This window comes from Tenrec ecaudatus, chromosome 11, assembly GCF_050624435.1.
Source record: "Tenrec ecaudatus isolate mTenEca1 chromosome 11, mTenEca1.hap1, whole genome shotgun sequence".
NCBI lineage: Eukaryota > Metazoa > Chordata > Mammalia > Afrosoricida > Tenrecidae > Tenrec > Tenrec ecaudatus.
The window spans coordinates 48,876,287-48,897,284 of NC_134540.1; the positions used below are offsets into that span (position 1 = coordinate 48,876,287).

The 20,998-nt window shown below is 46.7% G+C and overlaps 1 protein-coding gene across 2 annotated transcripts in view; it reads right to left on the bottom strand.

Moving 5' to 3' along the window:
• ENOX1 (ecto-NOX disulfide-thiol exchanger 1) overlaps positions 1 to 20,998 on the bottom strand; it is a 483,696-nt gene that overhangs the window by 107,691 nt on the left and 355,007 nt on the right. For both annotated transcript variants that reach the window (XM_075563633.1, XM_075563632.1), the window contains one exon: positions 11,003 to 11,187. In XM_075563633.1, coding sequence (XP_075419748.1) covers positions 11,003 to 11,187 — 185 coding nt within the window. The remainder of the gene's footprint in view (positions 1 to 11,002; positions 11,188 to 20,998) is intronic.

The following is a 20,998-nucleotide window of genomic DNA, read 5'->3' on the forward strand; positions in this document are numbered from 1 at the left end:
AGCCAACGCTGGAAGAAACAGTGATGAGCCAAGGAACAAAAGAGAACTAACAAAACTCTAATTAGTATTCTCAAAGAGATTTGAGAAGATACTGCAGCCATTAAATATGGATAAGACAGCCTGGAAAGATAATAGTGAGGGAGCAAAATATACTTTCGAAAACAAAATATTTGACTATCAAATGAAATGAGAAATCTCAGAGACAAAATCAAAACATAAAATATGAGATAAGGCTAAGAACACAGAGAAGGTCCCTTCTCTGAGTGATGGGCCTTCCAGAAAGAAAACCCAGGGAATAAGAAGGAGAGGGAGAGCCACTCTGGTTACATTTGTTGGAATTAAGTGACAACTTCTCTGTCAGTACTGCCTTTAGTGTGGTCCTGCTTGGCTTTGATAACTTTCAAGTGACAAATTCTTAAGTAGTGTGTTAAAAATTCTCTACATTTTCTAGGGTATGTTGTTTTGGTAACTCTTTCTGTAGTTGCTGTTTTCCTTCATTACCATAACATCCATCAGCATCAAAATTCCTCCCTGTACCCCATAATCCCCATCACCACCACAGCCCCCTCCCACCACATTCACCATCCCCACCATCACCCTCTGCACCAGCCACCATGCCCACCACACAGCAACCATCGAACTCACGTATCTTCACTCCCACCACACAGCCTCCTTCCCCACGATTGCCACCATCCTTAGCACACAAACAGCACCACCACAGCCACGAGCACAGAGCCCCCTCATTCACTCCCCCCGCCCACAATAACCATCTTCCCCACACAATCACATCCAACTTTACCATGGCCCCATCCCCACCATAGTCACTAATCCTACCCCGGCCACCACCACTGCAGCTGTCTCCTTTACCACCGCAGCCATGGCCACCACCACCATTCCTCTGCTCATCATTGGCTGAGAACTATATACACCAGACTCCGTCCTGTGTGAATCTGTGGGAGGAACAGAATACAAGCTTCTCTCTCTCTCTCTCTCTCTCTCTCTCTCAAAAAAGTACTTACTAAGCAACTGGGTGATTTAGACAAGATTACAAAAGCCCATTTTACCATACATAAGTGATCGATGAGCTGGGTTTTTTCCACCTTACTATAGACTCATTGAGATACTAATGCAAAAGCACATTAATTTGTCACTAAAATGTTCATATTAATAAGGCTAAAGTGGAGAAGTTGTATATATCACCACACACACTCATCCATCAGTTTGCCACATTGTGGAAGATATGCTACTGGTATCTCAAAGACCATCAGTGACACCCACCCACTGTGAACAGGGCTCGGCAGAGCTTCCAGATTAAGAGCAGACTAGGCAGAAGGAAGAAGTTATTCACCTCTGAAAGATTTGTCACTGAAAACCTTAAGAGTAGCAGGAGAACAGTGTCAGAAGGAATGCCAGAAGATGAGCCTCTCCGTTGGGAAGGCACTCAAAATCCCACTGAGGAGGGGCTGGCATAGTGGCTACAACATGGGCTTAAGCAGTACAACTGAGAGCTGGGCAGCACTTCACTCATCTGTACACAGGATCAATGTGAATCATGTATTGTACATCTGTAGCATGTATGAGGGGCACCCCTATAAAACGAGAATTGCACTGGGCAGTTTTCATAGCACACATTGTTTCCACTGTGGGAGCATTGAATAACTTCTTGCTCTGGTTGGTGCACACAGGGGCGTCACCTTGGAAAGTTCTCTCTGGTCAGAGTGAATTTTTTCATACAAGCAGTTTACTCGAATCTTGATTTTTGTTTTTGTGTGTGTGTGATGGCCGAGTTAAGACAGTGGCATGCAACCGTGGAATTTTGTTTCCTGCTTGGGGAAAATGCTGCAGAAACTGCTGTGATGTTGAACACAGCTCACAAGGACAGGGCTGTGGGGAAGATGCAAAAGTACAAGGGGTTTTCTCATTTCAAAAGAAAGTGAAACGTCAAATGACAAACCTCATTTTAGATGTCTGTCAACTTCCCAAATGGATGAAAATGTCAAATCTTGGTGCGTCTCGAGTTTGTTCCACCAGGTCCGAGTGTTAATCAAGCTTTCTATTTAGAGGTTCTGAAAAGATAGCGTGTGCGAAAAAAAAAAAAAAAAAGGCCTGATCTGTGGCACACGGGGAATGGTTTTACCGCCACAATGCACCTGCTCACACAGCCATCTCAGGACGTCAGTTTTTGTCAAAAAAACAGCAAGGCTTGCTTACCTCAAGCACCTTGCTCACGTGACCTTGCCCTGTGCAACTTCTTTTTGTTTCTGTAAATGCAGAGAGGCATGAAGAGGACAGCAATGTGACGAAGTAGAAGAGGGGAAGATAAAAACGAGGGCGGTGCTGCAGCATCCAGATAAGTTTGAAAAAGGTCTCCCAGATTGGAGTCGCCAATCTAACAAATGTCTTAAGTGTAATGGAGAGGACTTTGAAGGTGATAAGGTTGTGTTGTGAAAAAAAATTTAAATATATAGCTTTAAAAGATGGATTTGCATATGTGCTTGACACAATGGATGGATGGATGGGTTGTGATAATTGTACGAGCCCCAATAAAATGATAAAAAAAATTGTCAAATGCACTTTTAACAAGCTTATTATAAACCAATACTCTGGAAAAATGGCTGGACAAATTCATGTTCAGTACACAAGATATGCTGAGATTGATATTACAACACAAAGACTTATAAAAGAGAGAAGGAGATAAATCATAAGGAATTCACTGGAAAAAAACAAACAAACACAACTCCGGTTTGTTTGGGGTACTTCCTCCTAAACGCATAGAGGAAAGACGGGGGCGGGGGGGAGGGGGGAGACAAAAACCAAACTCACCGCCAGCCACGGAGGAGTCCGTGCTGACTCACAGAGACCCCGTAGGGCAGGGCAGAACTGCCCCTGGGGGTTTCTGAGACGAAGATCTTTCAGAAGTAGAAACCATTCTCTTTCTAGATATGAAGTCCTTTCTTATACACATATGAATGTGTCTGGTTTTATTTTTCTAGAAAACTGCCTAAAACACATTCCAAATCAACTCTTGAAAAATGTGTGGAGGCACCACTGTGCCCGCTTTCCTTCCTTCTTGCCTGGCCCCTGCCTTTCTTCCTGAACACTTTATTGTGCTTTACATGAAACTTTACTTAGAAAGTTCCTTTTCCAATCCCTAGTTCACACACGGATGGTCTTGAGACACTGGTTGCAATCCCCACGGCAGGGGTGTGAATCATTTAATGTTGCTTCAAGCCAGTCTCCAACTCCCACCTAACGACCTTTCTTGCATGGGCCTGGTAAGAAAGTGGAGGAAGATGTTGATAGGGTTTGCCTGTAAGTAACTACAATCAGGAATTCTGTCTGAGTCCCGTGTAGTTATCCCAATGGGTATTAGACCCCACCGAGGTAAAATGCAAGAATATCGATTTAAACAGCACACCTCCCAGGTGCCAGCCCTCTCTGCAATCCCTCCCCTCCTTTCTCCCTTTTCCTGCCTCTCCTTGCTGTCTCACCTTTGATCAATGCTGCCCTTTGGGCCTTGTACAGCTGGGCGTTCTAAGGAGCACATTTTCCTGGGTGTTAGTCTTGTTTTGTAATCCTATCTATTACTTGAAATACCTTCAGTCAGTTTCAAGTTAAAAAGTTGTCTCGTTGTATCAAGAGTTCTTCTGCTCTCTTCCAGACCAGTAAGTTCATTTATTCTTTTTCAAGTTGAATGATGTTCTACATTTGTTACCCATTCTGCAGAGCCCTTCTATTGTGGTCTTGGTCAGAGGAGTTGGTGGTGGTAACCGGGCAGCAGCTGGTGCTTTGGGTCTTGGGTTAGAGAAGGCTGGGCCTTAAGTCCTCTGGGTTACTGTGTCCTTACGTCCTTGGGTTCCCTTGTTCTTTGCTCTAGCAAGGGCACTACTGACCAGAATAGCATACAGATAATATTCTTTATGAACTGTTTTACCAACTGCCCTACATGTTCCCTGAGACAATAGTCCTTGGCTATAATATCCACTGGTTCGATCTCAATGTCGAAGGCATTTCTATTACTGTGCCCGAGTCCTCTGTACAAATATGTATGTAGAAAATCTAATGTACCTACATTTTCACAGTTACACATTCTTTATTGTTGTCCAGGATTCCACTCCTTTTTCGATGTCCAACTTTGATTTGTATATGAGGCCACTGAAAATACCCTGGCTTGAAGAATCGGTGCATTTGAGATGTGGTGCTACTAAAGGAGATTGAAAATATCATGGGCTGCCAAAAGGACAAGCAAGTCTGTTTTAGAAAAAGTACAAAACTTTAGAAAAAGTGGCAAGACTTCATCTTAATACTCTGGACATGTTGTCAGGAGAGACCAGCACCTGGTCTTGATCCACTGTGTGTGGTTCTTCAGCTCATATGTCCAGGGGCCACTGCTGGTATGGAGGCCCATCCCAATTTCCAGCTCTCTCCTTGCTCTGAGATTGCCCGATTCCATGAACCTCTCATCAGTCTGCCTGGACTTTCCTTCCTCAAACCTCCTCATGTACTTTCTCTACTCGCTTCGCTCTGAATGTGTCGGACCTATGGCTCATAGTAGGAACTGTCTTCCTATATTCATCATAGTACTTGTTTTGACTAAAGATGATCATAGTGTGTTGGGCTAGCTGGCTGGAGACCTCCGTTCCCTCTCCCTTCATTCACTATTTTTGTTTAATTTCTCCTTCCAATTAGTGCTTCATCTAATTGTCAACATTTACTACTGGATTTCTTAAATGGTTGTTGTTGTTCTTAGGCACTGTTGAGTCAACTCCAACTGATAGTCATTCTTCACAAAACCCAATGAAACATTGGTTTCCCACATAATCGTTGCTTATATGTGAGTCCATTGTTGCAGTGAATCCATCTCGGGTATGTGTGTGTGTGTGTGTGTGTCTTCTTTTTCACAGCCTCTGTGGCAGTTATATAATCTGCTGTCAATGTGGGACTTAAGAGTGAAGGGGTGGACTTTAGCCTGTCAATCAGGGTGCACCTTGATGACCTCATTTGGAGATGCTAAGGAGATAAATAGCTCACTAGAGGTGGGACACAGACTCACTCCCTGAAAGACATGCTCTGTCTTCCTTCTGACAAATCACATGGGGCTACACTAGCGCTTTAGAGCAGGAGGAGCTACGTGGAGAACCACGCCATTACTGAGATGCTTCTACCGCCACTGGATCCACAAGACCTTCCACCCATTGGCCTGTGATCATCCTGCACTTGGTGTCATTGCATGGATTTCACGAGTCTGAAGAGGACTTTATAGAGTGATATTGAACACACAGGTTAATATCAGACTTACGGACTTGATATGGACTGGGCTGGGAGGTTTTCTCAATATTCAATTGCTCCTGTATATAAAGCTCTTTCTTATACACATATACATGTTTATGAATTTGTTTCTTTAGTTTACCCAGACAAAAACAGCCTCTTTCACTGACTCAGTACTTTCCTGAGCCTGCTGTCCTTTTCTAGGGACTGGTCATTCCTGATAACTTGCCCCAAGTATATGAGAAGTCTCACCATTCGTTCTTCTAAGGAGCATTTTTGGCTGTACTTCCTCCCAATCACACCAATCTTATTTTTCCCCACTCATTTTGTATCTTCCCTTGCTGAAAGTTATCAAGATAGCTGACTTGCTCTGGTTCTTAAAACGATCAGGCCAATGGTATCTGAGAGGTATTGCTCTGCATGGTCCAGCTGGGATCCAGGCTAGCACAAATTTCTAGCAACATTAAAAGGCAATGGCTTAAAATGTTTTCAAAGAAGGCTTCTTACAAAATCATTAGCCACACACAGTTTTATGATCAGCATGATTAATTATGATTAGTTATCTGGATTTTTATCAGTCTTGTCAGAATACAATTTACACAAGGCTTGGTTTAAAAGAATAATAATAATTTTTTAATGGATTTTCTGAACTGCAGCATATTCACCCATTCTCATAGCTAAGAGTGTAAAATGTTTGAATTTCAGTCTGGTTACGGTCATGATGAGATGTCAAGAGGGACAAGGCAGGACAAAGAAAACAAGCTGACCAAACCAAGTAGGGGCTGAGGAGGCCACCTGGCCTCTGCAACTGTCAGGCTGGGTTGAGAGAATTCAACCGCCATTTCTGAGGCAGCTAAGCACACTAGCCAGGCCATGTGGCAGTCAGACGCCTAGTTATCTACCTCAGAGATGTGACAAGGACAAATGTCCACACAAAAACCTAAGATGGAATACTTAGAGAACATGTATTATCATCCCCAACTGGAAACCACCCAAATGTATGCTCATTAATTGGTGATCGGGGAAAGAAACTATGTCCTCCCTTAGAAGGGACCTGCTACTCAACATTAAGGAGAATAAGCTGCCACTGCACGTGACATGTCTGAATCGTAAGCTCATCATTCCGAGTCAAAGAAGCCATCCCCGGGAGGTTGCAAACTGTGTGACATACTGAGTATATGACATTCAGGAAAGGACGAGAGAGAAAGGTAAAAAACAGGTCCCTGGTTGCTGGGAGTGGGAGTGACTGAGAAGGGAGCGAGAGCGGGTATGTGGAAGTGCTGGGACTCGTTTGCATATTAACTATAGCGGTTATGTTTGCAGACATAGCCAGCTGTATGCCTTTGCCGACCCTCAGAGAATGGGCCACCCAGAAAGAAAGCATGTAAGTCAGACTTGAATAAACTTAACCAGGCAGTGTGCTGACCTGAAGGAAATGAAGAGCTTAGACTTGGCATATTTACAGAGGGACAAAAGGAAGTCAACAACCTCCCTGTTTCAGTGGCAGAGACACAGGGTAACATCACTGGCAGCTGAAGATCAGGAAAGGTTACCATGTTACCATGGCTACGTGCTTCTGTTCCCTTTTGCACGAGAACTCTAATATTAAATCATGACTCACATGCGCTGTAGGGGAAACTCAGAAACATCTAGACGATCCTCAGATGTCTACCCAAGGTTTTTCCACTGAAACACCCTGCCTGGAGCATTGACTCTGCAACCACATTCAGAAACCACGTGATGGTAATGAAGATATCCTGAAGGGATTTAAAAATGAGGCGACAAAACTTTTTGGTCAAACATGAAGGTAACTTCAAGAAGTGTTTGCTAGACCTAAGGCCATTGAAGCCCATTATTTTCTTGTGCTTATCACAGAAATATCCCCCAAACCCACATCAATGGCTGAAATGATTACATACGGAGGGCAACCCTTTCCCACGTCCAGCTGCAATGAACTTCACCTGAGACAGTTCTCTAATGTGTGGAATGGATAGTGGGCAGATGAAGAATTTTTAAATCAGGGCAATCATCAGAAGTGGGACCCAATTTAGCATGTTGTCATGATTTACTTAAAGTAATATTAAGAAAAAATAGGACTCAAAACACACATCATTAAAAAATATTTTAAAGTAACTTTCCTATGGAACAAGGGTTCTCCACATGGATAAGCAGCTCAAAGAATCATGTTTCTCTGGAGAAGGCTTGGGAGCACTTGACACCTCACCCGAAGGGCTACTTCACTGCACTGGGCCATCAATTCCCTTTCCTCCAGGTGCATTTCTCCATGACGACTCATCCTTAACTCCTCTGACTTCTTTTAGATTTTAAGCTGCAACCGTATTTAAAGCTTTTATGTACTTGTAAGACCATATCTTGACTCCGCAAGCTCATGGCACAAAAGGGTAATGCTAGCTGAAAGGTTGGAGGTTCCTGTCCACCTAGAGGTGTCTTAGAAGAAAGGTCTGGTGATCTACTGCCTAAACCCAGTTATTGAAAACCCTGTGGAGTCATTTCTACTTGGATACACACGGGACCACCAGGTATTACAGTCGACAGGAAGTTATTTGTTTTTAAAGATGTTCTTGTAATGCAATGAAGGTGATTTTTAATCAGGAGGGAAAGAGGGCCTATTGCTAGAGGTGTGACATAGTAACTGTGGACCAGATGTAGCATCACACAATCTTTGGGAGACTTGGATGATATTTTCCAGGCAAGGATCATGTGTTAGACTTGGTTCTCAAGAGAAGCAAAACCAGGGACATGCTTGGATGTGTTTGTATACACAAAGGTGAGTATTTCAAGAAGTAACCTGCACAGTGATAGAAGTAGGTAGTCCTACCAGGTTCAAGTCAGACTTCTCGTGACTAGTGGAAGTTGATAAATAGGACTGGTGGGATGACTAAGCAAGGTGGTTGGGGCACAGGTTGGTTGATCCAAAGGTAAATGAATCCAGAGTTGGCCAATTGAAGTCACCATCAATAGTCCATTGATGGCTCTTGGGATCAGAGGTGTCTAGACAGGAGATCGAGGAACCAGATGCAAAATCCAGCTCCATCAGAAGGCAAAGGGCCAGCAAGACTTCTATGGCCGATCCCTCTCTCTTTTCTACAAAGACCATACCCCCAAGAAGCTGTCATCTAGTGGACAGAGCCCCTGATCACTCACAGTAACCACGAGATCCCAGGGTCTCACGCAGCAGCTGTTGGAGTTATTTCTAAGAGCAGGGACCTGAGCAGTGACTGTCATGACATATTCCTGGCGGGCGCTGACCTCTGAATTGCCCTGATTTGTATAACACACACACTGTGAACAACAACCAGTTAGGAGTCAACACTAAAATTCAAAATTTGCTTTAAAATGAGAAAAGGTGTTTATTAGAGAGTGTTTGTGGCTTGGTCATGGACTTGTTCAGGATTCCTTTCCTACCTCCTGTATTTCCCTTCTTCACTAATGCTTCTGTGACTACTACTGCTGATCACTAGGACATTTCTGTGACTACTACTGCTGATCACTAGGACATTTCTGTGACTACTACTGCTGATCACTAGGGCATTTCTGTGACTACTACTGCTGATCACTAGGACATTTCTGTGACTCTTACTGCTGATCACTAGGACATTTCTGTGACTACTACTGCTGATCACTAGGGCATTTCTGTGACTACTACTGCTGATCACTAGGGCATTTCTGTGACTACTACTGCTGATCACTAGGGCATTTCTGTGACTCTTACTGCTGATCACTAGGGCATTTCTGTGACTCTTACTGTTGATCACTAGGACATTTCTGTGTCTCTTACTACTGATCACTAGGACATTTCTGTGACTACTACTGCTGATCACTAGGACTTTTAAGGAGGTGATGTGTGCTCAGAGAGCAGTCAAAGTGAGTGGAGGAATTGACCAAAAAATGAAGAAACACACAAAAAATCAATTCACTATATATTTTAATTTCCCATCCTCCTGCCTATCTATATTGTCCTTGTTTAAAAATAATCCGTTTTCAAAATATATTGGTTGAATTTATAAGCTCAGAGAATACAAAAACCCATGTGTGATGATCATTTATGCCACGCTATCTTAATATCACATGCCTTAAAATGTTCTTTCCCACTGTGATCAAGTTGCCCCTGATGTGACCCCACGTACACAAATGCTTCCTACACCTAGACCATCCCCATTTCCGTTGCAGGTTGAAGCACAATGATTCCACAAGAGGGCCACAGACCGGTTTTGGAAAGAGAGAGCTAAGCCTCTCTTCTTAGTCATCTTAGTCGTGAAGGTCCACGGAAATGTCCGTATCATCGTAACTCAAAACCAAACCTATTGCCTTCGAGGTGAGTTGATCCTGACTCACAGTGACCTGAAGGGCAGCATGGAATTGCCCAGTAGTAATTCCAAGGCTGTAATCTTAACGGAAGGAGCCCACCCCTTCCTTCCAGAGTGAGGCGGGTGGGTTTGAACCGCTGACCATTTGGTTAGCATTCATGTGCTTATCTGCTCACAGCCACCAGGGTTCCTGCTCAGCATAACATGTAACCCTCCAATGACATGAGTCACAACAGTTCATGAAGTGCCTCGGCCAGAAACGAAACCTTCGTCTTTTCACATAAGGTAAGAATTCTACCACAGAGTCATCGCCTTTAGTGACGTCTTCCAATCAACCCAGCTGTGATTCTGTGAAGCCCTTTCTGCCCTGCCAGCTGCAGGCATTCCTACTCCCACATGGCTTCCCTCTCCCACCCCTCCAGTCCCAGGCTTCCTTCTCCTTCCCAGGCACTGCCATCAACAGACACCTGGAGACTCACGGGGCTAGGATGAACCTTGGCCCTCCACTGCCCTGCTTCCCAGTGGCCTGTCTTCAATCCTGAGAATTCCATCATTCCATCCAGAAACCTTTCTTAAACTGGCCAGGAGCTCTCAGACACCAACTAGACCGGAGGATAACCCAGAGGGAGGAGCAGCACAAGGAAGCACCCGGCCATGCAGCCAATTCCGACTCGCATCGACCCTACGAGACAGCACCCAAGTGCTCCTGGGGTTCCAAGATGGCCAATCTCTGAGGGAGCAGAGAGCCTCGTCTCTGTTCTGGGGACTGGCTGGTGGGCTTTATCCCCTGATCTCCGGTTAGCAGCCCCGTGCTTCTCCCACAGCCCCACCAAGGCTCATGGAAGTGGGATTTACAGTGTGCCTGAAAACAAGCAGAAGCCTGGTGGCTCAGTGTCGGCTGCTAACCAAAGGCTCCAAGGCAGGACCCGGCAGCAGCTCCCCAGAAGGGAGATGAGGCCAGCTGTTCCTGTCGGGGTTCCCTTCTTGGAACGCCTCTGGGGAAGTTCTAGTCCTTCGACAGCACCGCTAGGAGTACGGACTGAGGCAACAGCAATTGGGCAAGCTCGTATCTTAAAAGTGCCAGGATCACATCTTCATTGTGTACATCATGGTTGGCAAGGAGACTGGCACCATCTGCCTTGAGGCTGAATTTTCTATCTTTTCCATAAGCTCTTTCCTTTGCTCCTAACCTGGGGGTGTATTTCTTCAATATATGCCTTCAGCCTGACTGTGCGCCGCTTTCTCTACCATTGCACAAACAGTAGCTAGCACGCTTTCTTTCCTATCAGCCTGTCGGATTTTCATTTCTTCCCCTTCATCTTCCCCCCTCAGGCAATGGCGGCAACTTTGCTCTCATTTCCCACCGCCTCCCTTCCTTGCGGCCATCCCAGCAAAGGAGCAGGTACCTGCTGCATGCCCTGCATGGTCTGCTGCAGGAACTGTAGCTGCTGCTCCTTGGTGAGGTTCTCCTCGGTGCGGAACAGCTGTTCCTTTTCCTGTTTCAGCAGCTCCACTTCGTTCCTGTAGGCATCCAGCTGCCAACGGAGACTGTCATTCTCTTCTTTCAGGGCATAGGCCTGGGCAGCCAGGGCTGAAGGGCAAGCAGAGGGGTTCAGATAAGTTACCTGGTTGGCACACAGGGGTAGGGATGGAGAGGGCCTCCTGCATGGGAAGGAGTGCCTGTGCGGTGCAAAGACATGTGCTTGACTATTCACGGAGGGCGTACACTCAGGGCCTCCTCGGAAGAAAGGCCTGGCAACCTACTTCTGAAAAACTGGCCACCCAAACCCACTCGCACACAGGGAGGTTGCCGTACATTGTAACTGACTTGATGGCAATGAGCTAAGGAGTCGCTCATCTCCAGAGTAAAACCAAAGAGCTTCACGCTGGGGGTTCTTTATTTTGCAACCAGTGCATGCCATTTCTTTTCAAAGTCTGCTCTTAGCCTATTGGTTCTGACATATCTGAATGTGTCCTGCAGGCCCAAGGAGTGGTTCTTTCCAATCTCATGCTCCTGGCCATTTCCTTGAAGCCTAGGCCCTGGTCACAAATCCATCTTATGTTGCTAGGTGATGAGGACCTCCGGATGCGCAGGAGCAGGCCTATCCACCGCCTGGTGTTTTCTCCCTTCCTGCAGGCCTGCTTAGCTCCTTGGAGAGCTGCTTTCTTGCCAATAACCAGCAATTCCACAGGTTGAGGCATGCAGCAACATCCCTGGGGACCGAGGGATTTGTATGCACACCGTTCCTCCATCTCCACTGCTGGGACAAACTGCACAAATTGTTTTCTCTAACTCCCTATCAGAATGGTAACCTAGTTCCATCTGTTTTACCAACAGATTAAAACTCCTTTTCCCTCCCTCCAAGGCTGAGCAGTTCCTCTAATTCTCCTTCCTTAAAGTGAAAAGGCTGCTGTGGATTCAGGTCTCTCTCACCTCCTCCATTTGCTTACTGAGAAGCCAGGACAGGAAGCTCGAGACCCTTACATAGCATGAAGGCCTGGGGACAGGCTGCACCAGAGGAATAACAGAGTGTGGTGATACACACACACAATCTTCGTCCCCGTTTACTGCGGAGCCTCTACCTCCACGAGCAGGGCCAGCTCGCTGAGCATCCGCTGTGCTGCAGCCACCGTCTGGTCAGAACTCACTCCAGCATCCCATACATCCACGAGGATGCAGGTGCTCTTGTGATCTCCATCTTGACAGAGGAGAAACATAACCATGTCCATGGGGCAGCACTACGCCATGCTCTGCTTGGCTGACTCCATCTTACAGCGCCCCTATGTGTTACTGGGTTGTCTTGCCTGTCAGTCAGCTCTGTGGAAGCAGAACACCAGGTCTTTCTCCTCTGGAGCCTCCAGGTAAGTTTGAACCCTCAGCCTTAGGCTAGTAGAAAGTGCAAAGCATTTAGGCCACCCAGCAGGTCCTTCAGGGCCTGCTTGCAATCACAAGCCTGCTTGTCTCCTGTGCTGCTACAGTTCCTGGCAAAGCCAAAAGAACAAACTCACTGCCATTGAGGTGATGCCGACTCCTAGTGACCCCACCGGACTGGGGAGGACTGCCCCTGTGAGTTTCTGAGGCTGTAACTCTTTACAGGAGTACAAAGCCTCATCTCTTTTCTGGAGATCTGCTCATGGTTTTGAACTGCTGACCTTGTGGTTAACAATCCAATGCCTAATCACTATGCCACCAGGGTTCAGTGTCTACCCTTGCCCTCCCCTCTCCCCCAAATGGCCTATACTTTCTTCTAATTCTCACCACAAAATCTATCTTCTACTTTCAGTAACAAGCAAAAAATATATAAAATAACAGGAAAAGCCTGTTGTGATTTCACTTTTCACAGGTGTAACTTCTGCTATTGAAGGGCCAGGTGCCACCCCGGGGACATGGCAGGCTCTCAGCACAAGCTAGTTTCATCAGCCCTGGGTCAGGGGTCACTTTGAGCTGCACACCACCGGCAGGGCTGACAGATTTTCAGCAAGGCACTCCAAGACACCAGTGAGTACTCTCCTCACATATCAAACAACATATTATGTTAATAACAGTCTTGCAGCTGAGTGTTTTACGGTATTCCACCTTGCTAAATGATGATCTATGTATAGCTCACACTAAAATACTAATCAAACAGAACATGTAATTAACCAGAAAATTCCCTACCTCAAACCATCCGGGATCAATTAGTTGACAAGCATTTACTGCATACTCACTCGGTGCCCTGGTCTGTCTGGGCATCTTGGAAAACACACACACACACCACCACCACCACCACAAAGAGGAGGCAGGATGCATTCCTCCTTTCAGGAGCTTCAATCAAATCATGAGACCATTTTGAAAGCAGAGTGGCACTAGTACATTCAAAGGCGGAACAAGCAACACAGTGCAGGGCACAGAGGAAGCACCCAGTTGCTATTGGTGGACTGGGTAGCAAAGCAGTTTGGCATCAAGGTATGTGACTTAGAAATGCCTCTTGCAAGAGTGAGAGAAGACCAAAGACCAAGCCCGCTGCCCTCAGGTCCATTCCGACTCATGGCAGCCTTCTAGCACAGAGGAGACTGGACTCCACCAGGCTTCTGGGGCTGAGACTCTTTATGGAAGGAAGGTGACTGTCCCATCTGCCATCAATTGGCTGGCTGGGGGCAGCCGCCAAGTGTTCAGTCAGCAGTTGAGTACTTTAACCACCGTGCCACCAAGGATGCTATGGAATTCAGAGAGAAAGGCAGGCCGGGACGATCGAGAAGGCTTTGAAGGATGTGTTGGCATAGCAATCGAGGGCAAGGGCACAGGAGAAGGTCCACAGATGAACCTTGAGGCCAGAAGACGGAAGCCAGAAGAAGGGAAACTTGGCTGAAAGTCACCGAAAGCGCCTCATGAGAGCCGAGGCTGGGGGTCTGCGCAGGAGGGAGGCTCAACTGGCGCCAGCTGAGAGTCCCTGGAGGGTTTTTCTTGGGAGGCGGAAGGAGATGATGGAATTGGCAATTTAGGAAGATTCGTTTGGCAGTGGTGCAGAGAACGAACTGCAGGCTGGAAAGAACAGATCAAGGAACTTTTACTTGGTGTAGATGTGGGTGCAGCCAAGGCGCCGGTGCTTTGACAGTTTTCGGGGCTTCCTCCTACAATCAGAAACGACTGCGGAGAGACTTGGGCGCCCGAGCCCGGGCTTTTGCAATGTTGCAGGCCAGCGTCAGGCCCCAGCGACACCTGAAGCGGCGTGGGTACCAGTAACCAGGAAACCGTGACGAGGCATCATTTGGGAGAGGGGTGTTGTAGCAGGGGCAAAATTATGAAAAATGCAAACGATTGTAAAAAGTGTTGGCACTACAGAAGCACATTAGTGCATTCAGTAGCATTCAAAGACACTTAAGTCATTTCCTTAGGAAGCTCTATTTGGCCCTTTTTCAATTCAGAGTGGCATTTTTATTATCATAACTGATAGCAGGTGTTTGCGAAGAAATCGATTAGTATGCAGGGATGGAAATTACATTTTCCAAATGAATTGCATAGTCTGCAAGATATGCCGAAATCTGCGGAGCAAAATGCAAGCAGCTATAAAGCATGTGCCAGCTACATTATTTAAATAAATTATCCAAACAGAAATACACGCGGGGAACGTGCACCCGTCATTGTTTTGGGGGGCACTCTCAGGAGCCAGCAGATTGTACTGCTGACACGCTCTATTCTTGGCGGAGCCGAATGACCACTGTGCCTGCCAAGCAGGATACAATGCTGTGTGCATTGCTGCGGGAGGAATGTGATATCGCTGTGTAAAAAACCACAGCTGGGACTCCCCAATGTGTGTGGCCGCCCCACTCCCTCCCCCCCCCACCCGCCACATAACACCATAGCAATCCCATCAACGGTTTATCATTGGAGTGTGTAACTGATTTGCATTCCTGATTAAATAATTTCAAACTTGATATTTACGAAGGAAATTTGGGGGACTTGGAGTTATTCATGTGGCAGCAAAGTAGCTGTCTCCCAACGGGTGAGAAATTACACATTGACTCCACTTAGCTCCAGGACATCTGTTGGTGACCATCACTCAGCATCACACACACAGCTGTCCTGATGGGCCCAGCCCATAGGCCTCGCCACCCTGACAGGCTCTACCGGCTTCCTGGATCCAAGGTGTAAAGGAAACCTCATAATAATCGCTAACTTAGTGTAAGGTCTCCACACGCAACAAACCTGGGAACTTGAAAGGTCAACTGTGCTGTACTCTTATCCATTTAGTTCTTTGTAGGATATTGTTTAAAATGAACTAGTTTGGGGCAATGTGTTAAATTAGGCTTCAGTGAGAAAGTTCACCCTCAAGGGACTGCCCAACAAATTCACTGTTCAGATAAACATATGGATTCAATATAAACGTTAGTAACCCTGTGTTGGTATAGTATGCCCTTATCGGTATAATATATCTGTTGGTGTGGTATATCTGATGTACAGTACATCACTGTTCGTACATCTCTGCTGGAGTATATGTCTGTTGGTGTATTTCTTTGGCAGGGTATACCTCTCAGTACTGTAGAGCTATGTTGATACATTATATCACGGTTGGTAAGAAAGGAGTGTTATGTGCATCAATAAAAGGAATTATTTAACTGAAAAGTACACATGGATTACTGATTTGGAAAAAATTAGACTATGAGCATAAAATATATTGAAACTAATTAGAACTTCCTTTGGTAATTTTGAAGACCATTATGAATCTAACCCTGCATCTGCATTATCATTATTTAATTCACCAATCGACAGGGAAGCGCTAGCAAAACCACAAGGAGACCCTTGCCTGCCATGAGTTTGTACTTGCTGATACCTTGGAAAAATCCTGGTCTCTGGAATTTTCTGACTGGGTCAAACATGAAATAACAACCTTGGAAATTGCTTGCCCCCACCTCCAATAAAGATTTAATTGCATTTTTAGAAATTAGCACTAGACTATTGAAACTACCAAAATGATGGTCGGTTTGGAAATTGATCCCCAAATGAAACTACAGTGCTGAAGATGAGGTCCATCGGTATTAGTGTACTGGGCTGAACCCTGAACCAAATGCCACGCATACCACGATGCTTTACATTAATTATGGTCCAAGTGACCTCCTCCTCTGTCTCCAGTATGACTAGCTGTTTCCATGGGAACCAATAATGATCTGCTTAACTTCTTTAAGTAAATAATCTGGGGAAAGCCTTGAAATCTCTCTCTGACCAGCCTGAGCAGCCTCAGAAAAATAATTAGCAGGATATGGAAAACTGAAAGTTATTTTGGGTTATGTCCCAGAAAGCTGACAGCACGTTAATATCTTTTTCATGCTTAGGCAAGACACAGCTAAATAACGAAACACTTTCACATATTGTTTCTAACAATATCTGGATTTCTCAAGAACCCGCTAGGCTTTGGGTCTTTGGGGAGCTTGGTGCTGAACATTCCGTCTCCACATTGCCAGATGTCCTCCTGGAACGCTGAGATGAGGGGGCCCAACTGGACGTCTGCCTCCCAGCTCAAATAAAGTCTGTCTCCAGGATTTCGTCAGTCGCTATCCAGTAGAGAGCTGTGTGGCAGGTCCAGGACAGGTGTGCTGGACTCCAGGCCTGGGAGGCACCACCACAGTACCTGTGTGCCCTCCGGGAACAGCTCCCCCTGCCTGAGCAAAGGTGGCTCCACACCTCCACGCAGACCCGTCTGCCTCCTGGCACTCTGCCTATCCTTCCCACGTGCATGAGATGGATGTGTGCGAGCTCCAGTGCCTGTTCTGTGGCAGAGACACCAAGCTGTGTCCCAAAATGCAGGTGTTTCTTTGCCCCATTGAAAGATGGAATGGCCCTGCCTCTAGGGTTCCGCCCATGGAGGAAAGCTGCCTGTGGAATAAGACTGTCCACTTTGGACTGTGCTGTGTTGGTAAGCCAATGAAATCTCCGGGTTCAACATGATCATCAGTTTCCATGACCCTGGGACAAGTCCTTGATAAGCTCCCTGTCACGGAGTCAATTCTGACTCATAACAACTCTGTAGAGCAGAGTAGAACTGCCCCTGTAGGTTTGCTGAGATTTTAACTCCTTACAGGAATAGAAAGCCTCACTTTTCTCCCACGGAGTGGCTGGTGGTTTCTAACTGTAGACCTTGCTGTTAGCAAGCAGCTCAATGCATAGTCCACTATGCAAACAGGCCTCCTAAGAAATAGATGGAGCCTGACAATCATTACCAACTCCTCTAAAAAGGGATCGGTTAAGAAGGGACTGGGTAGAGTAGAAGAAAAATGAGGGGCTGAACTCCAAATTACATAAACGGAGACCAGGCTATTGGTTGGATAGACTGGTAAAGCCTTGAGATTATGGCCCTTAGTCACCTTTGGGTCTAGAACTGAATTCAGCCCTGAAGCTCAACTTTCAGCCAAACAGGTCTATAAGGGGAACAATAACATAAGGGGGTACAAACATTGAGAATCATCAAGCACTGAGATCAAAATGCAGCACACATGGAAACAAAGTGGGATAAGTAGTGGTGCACTGACGGGATTATAATGAATGAGGTGTAACTAAAAATGTATGCATTATTCAAGGTAAAACTAATGCCCAATGCACAATAAAAACTTAGAAAGGGAGAAAATGTGGAATTAATTCAGGCAGCATCTGCTGCCATTCTTACGCAGGCCTGCGCCAGAGTCTCCTGCTCACACACATGCTCCTGTGCCCCCTCCTCGAAGTTTCCAATGCAGTGAGTCTCATGTGGACCTGTGAATTTGCATTCTCACAAGTCCCCATGCGGTGCTGGTGCTGCTGGTGCAAGGACCCCACCTGCACATTCTGTGACAGGGCTCTGTCGTTTGTCAACTGAGGCGCAGTCATGCCCCATGGGGTGATGTAACATATGTGATCAACTCCATGATGGGATCTGCCTCGAGCAACCAAGCATCTGCAAGACAGTTTGGGTATAGCCCAACCCCTTAGTTAGGTGATGGTTTTGATAGAATGGAAATTTCTTTGGGGGCATGGCCTACTTTATAAAGATACTATGGAAAAGTTTGCTTGCTTTTTGTTGAGTCTGAGGTCTCCATCTGGCTTGCTAACCTCTGATTCTTTAAACTTGCTGATGGCCTGCCATATTGCCTGTCAATCCCAGGAGCCATCAGTTTCCTGCCATCCGACCTACAACTGACCTGCCAGCTTTGGATAAAGTCATCTCTGTCACAAGCTAGCCTTGCCCTCATCTGTAATGACCAGCCTGTTGGGAATAGGACAGGACTAGCCTACTTCTACAACGATGTGAGCCATTTTCTTGATAGACGTTTCTCTTTATACACATGCACGTACACGTGCGCGTGCACACACACGCACACACGCACACACACACACACACACACACACACGCACACACACACACGACCTATCACTGCCTTGGTTTTTCTAGAGAACCCAACCTAACACAGACCTTTACAAAAAAACACGGTATCGTAAAAACACTCATTGTTTCTATTTTCCAAGGAGAACTGGAATCCAGGGAGACGAAGCTGCATGGCTGATCTGATCAAAGGTTTCACTAGGAAGTGCTACTCCAGAACCAATACCCACTGAGTGACGCCATCAGGTGGCTTTTGGTCTCAGCAAGTGCTGCTGGTGAGGGTGTGTGCCACCATGGGCCCCACCAGAGGGGCAAGTTTGTTGCTGATAGCAGTAAAGAATCCATCCCTGGTTCTGCCTGAGCTGTGTTCAGCCAGAGAGACTGTGTTATGAAAGCAAAGAGAAGGATTGGCTGAAAAACCAACCCAAACGCCAGTCTGTATCCTCGAAGGTAAAATTTGGAAACAGGACTCCTCCCTCTCTGGAAGTCCTGAGCCCTGAGGTTGTGACTCTCCCAGGAAGCTGGTTATGGATCCTTCTTCATGTCCTGCCTCTCTGCCCTTGGCAGCACAGGGACCCACTAACGGGTGAGCCTGTGAGCCCTGACGTGGTAAGATCACTATGCTCCAAGACCCATGCCGATTTCTGAAACCCCTGCAGGACCAGGGTCAGAATCCCCACTTCACTCATCTGAACTCACTGGTCTTTTGCTTTTCCACGACTCCTGTATTTGTAGTTAAGGAACTCTGGTGGTGGTGTGCATTAGCTTTTAGGCTACTAACCACAAGGACAGTAGTTCAAACCTTCTATCTACTCTGCAGGTGAGAGATGAGGCTCTATGTTCCCAGAGAGATTACAGCCTCAGGGATCTATGAGTCAGAATTGACTTGATGACAATGGGTTTCTTTTGGTACCTTCTCTGTCCCCATGTCCACTCTGAAAGTGCTGACAGCCAGGGGCAGGAGGACCCCCACACTCCTGAGACAAAATGAAGGCTCTGTGGCTGCCAGCAGTCCCCAGGATGAGGGAAGGGCACCACAAAGCTCCTTGAGACATGGGCCTAGTGGCCATTCCCCCAACTACAAAGTCTCTGATGGTACCAGCCAAGTGGCCATCGATCTGTTTTTCAGTAGCACCTGTATTGCTGTAGAAGCTGCAATCTTCTCCAAATTGTTCATGGAAATTCCTCCTGCTATACTTTCCCAGGATTATTATTATTACAACTTTGCATTGACATAACATTTTACATTCACCGTGTATATTACCGTCCACATTAGCTATTATTAGCGAGAGACACACAGAGGTAGGCACCGTCTCCATGCCCATCTTTGTGGGAGGCCAACAGAATGAGGTAATTTGGAGAGCAGGTAGGCTGGATCCTGTTATTAAAAAGGCTTAAGTGTGGGTCTGGAAGCACAGCCAGCAGCAGCAGGTGACTTGGTGGGGGGCATCCCCGCCCCTCCTCCACATAGCTTTCTCTAAGGAAGTGGGATGCCCAATGGGGCCAGTGGCTCTGGGATGTGGCCAGCTACTGCCACCACTGGAGAGGCACCTCGTGCCTTATGGTGCTTCCTTTGACAGAGGTGTCCTCTGAGACCTCCAGGCACTCCCAGTTTCCTCAAAGGGAAGTAAGCTACAGAGAGCTGTGCTTTGGCTTCTTCCAAGCACAGGCCACGCCTGCCATTTAAAATGCTGTGGCTGGATGCCATGTCAGGTCAGAGGTGTGGGGAGGGCCACTGATGCCCAGAGACAACCGTTCCATCCCTGCTGGCATCTTGAGGGAAGGGAAAGAGGTGGGATTAAATGGGCAGCCTCTGCCCTCCCTAGATATGAGGACTGACTTAAGATTCCTCAGGACAACACTAAAAAGTGCAGACATCAGCTGAGCGCCCAGTATGGGCAGAGCAGAGGCCTGGCTGGGTGTGTGGTCTCAGCCCCCTATGTGGTCAGACCACAGAGATGGAGGCGGAGAACAGGCTAAGACTGACACAGATTGTGTCCAGAAGAGGCAGGGGCAGAGGAATTCAGGCTGGGCAGTCAGAGCTGGGAAGGGCTCCCTCCTGGAGATGTGCTTTGAGCTGGGCCTTGAAGTGAACCTCACCTTTTGACAAGCTGAAGGCAAGAAGGTGCCAAAGCTGACAGGGCAAGATCAAGGGGAGGGAGGGAGTGGGGGAGGAGGAGGCGGGTTTCTCCAACAGCCCCAAATGCAGACAGCAGGCTGGTTTAAAGAGAGGCATTTCCCATCCACTCTCCCTTCTCTTTTGATTAGTCTTATTGTCCTTTTCATGTACAATTCCTGGTTCTATTTCCAAGATACAAGACTTTTTTTTCTGGTGACTCTAAGAGATCACCGGACCAAGAGAGCTCACACAATGAAACTGGTTTTCAGAGAAAAGCGGGAGGTTGTCAAGGACGGACTTCACCTTCCTTGGATCCACGTCAATCCTCGTGGAAGCAGCAGTCAAGACATCAAATGACATATTGCACCGGGCATGTCTGCTACCTGGTATGGAGAAGCCCTGGTATCCTGAGCCAGGCTTGCCCAGACAGCCTGCTCAGTTTGTGGAATCAC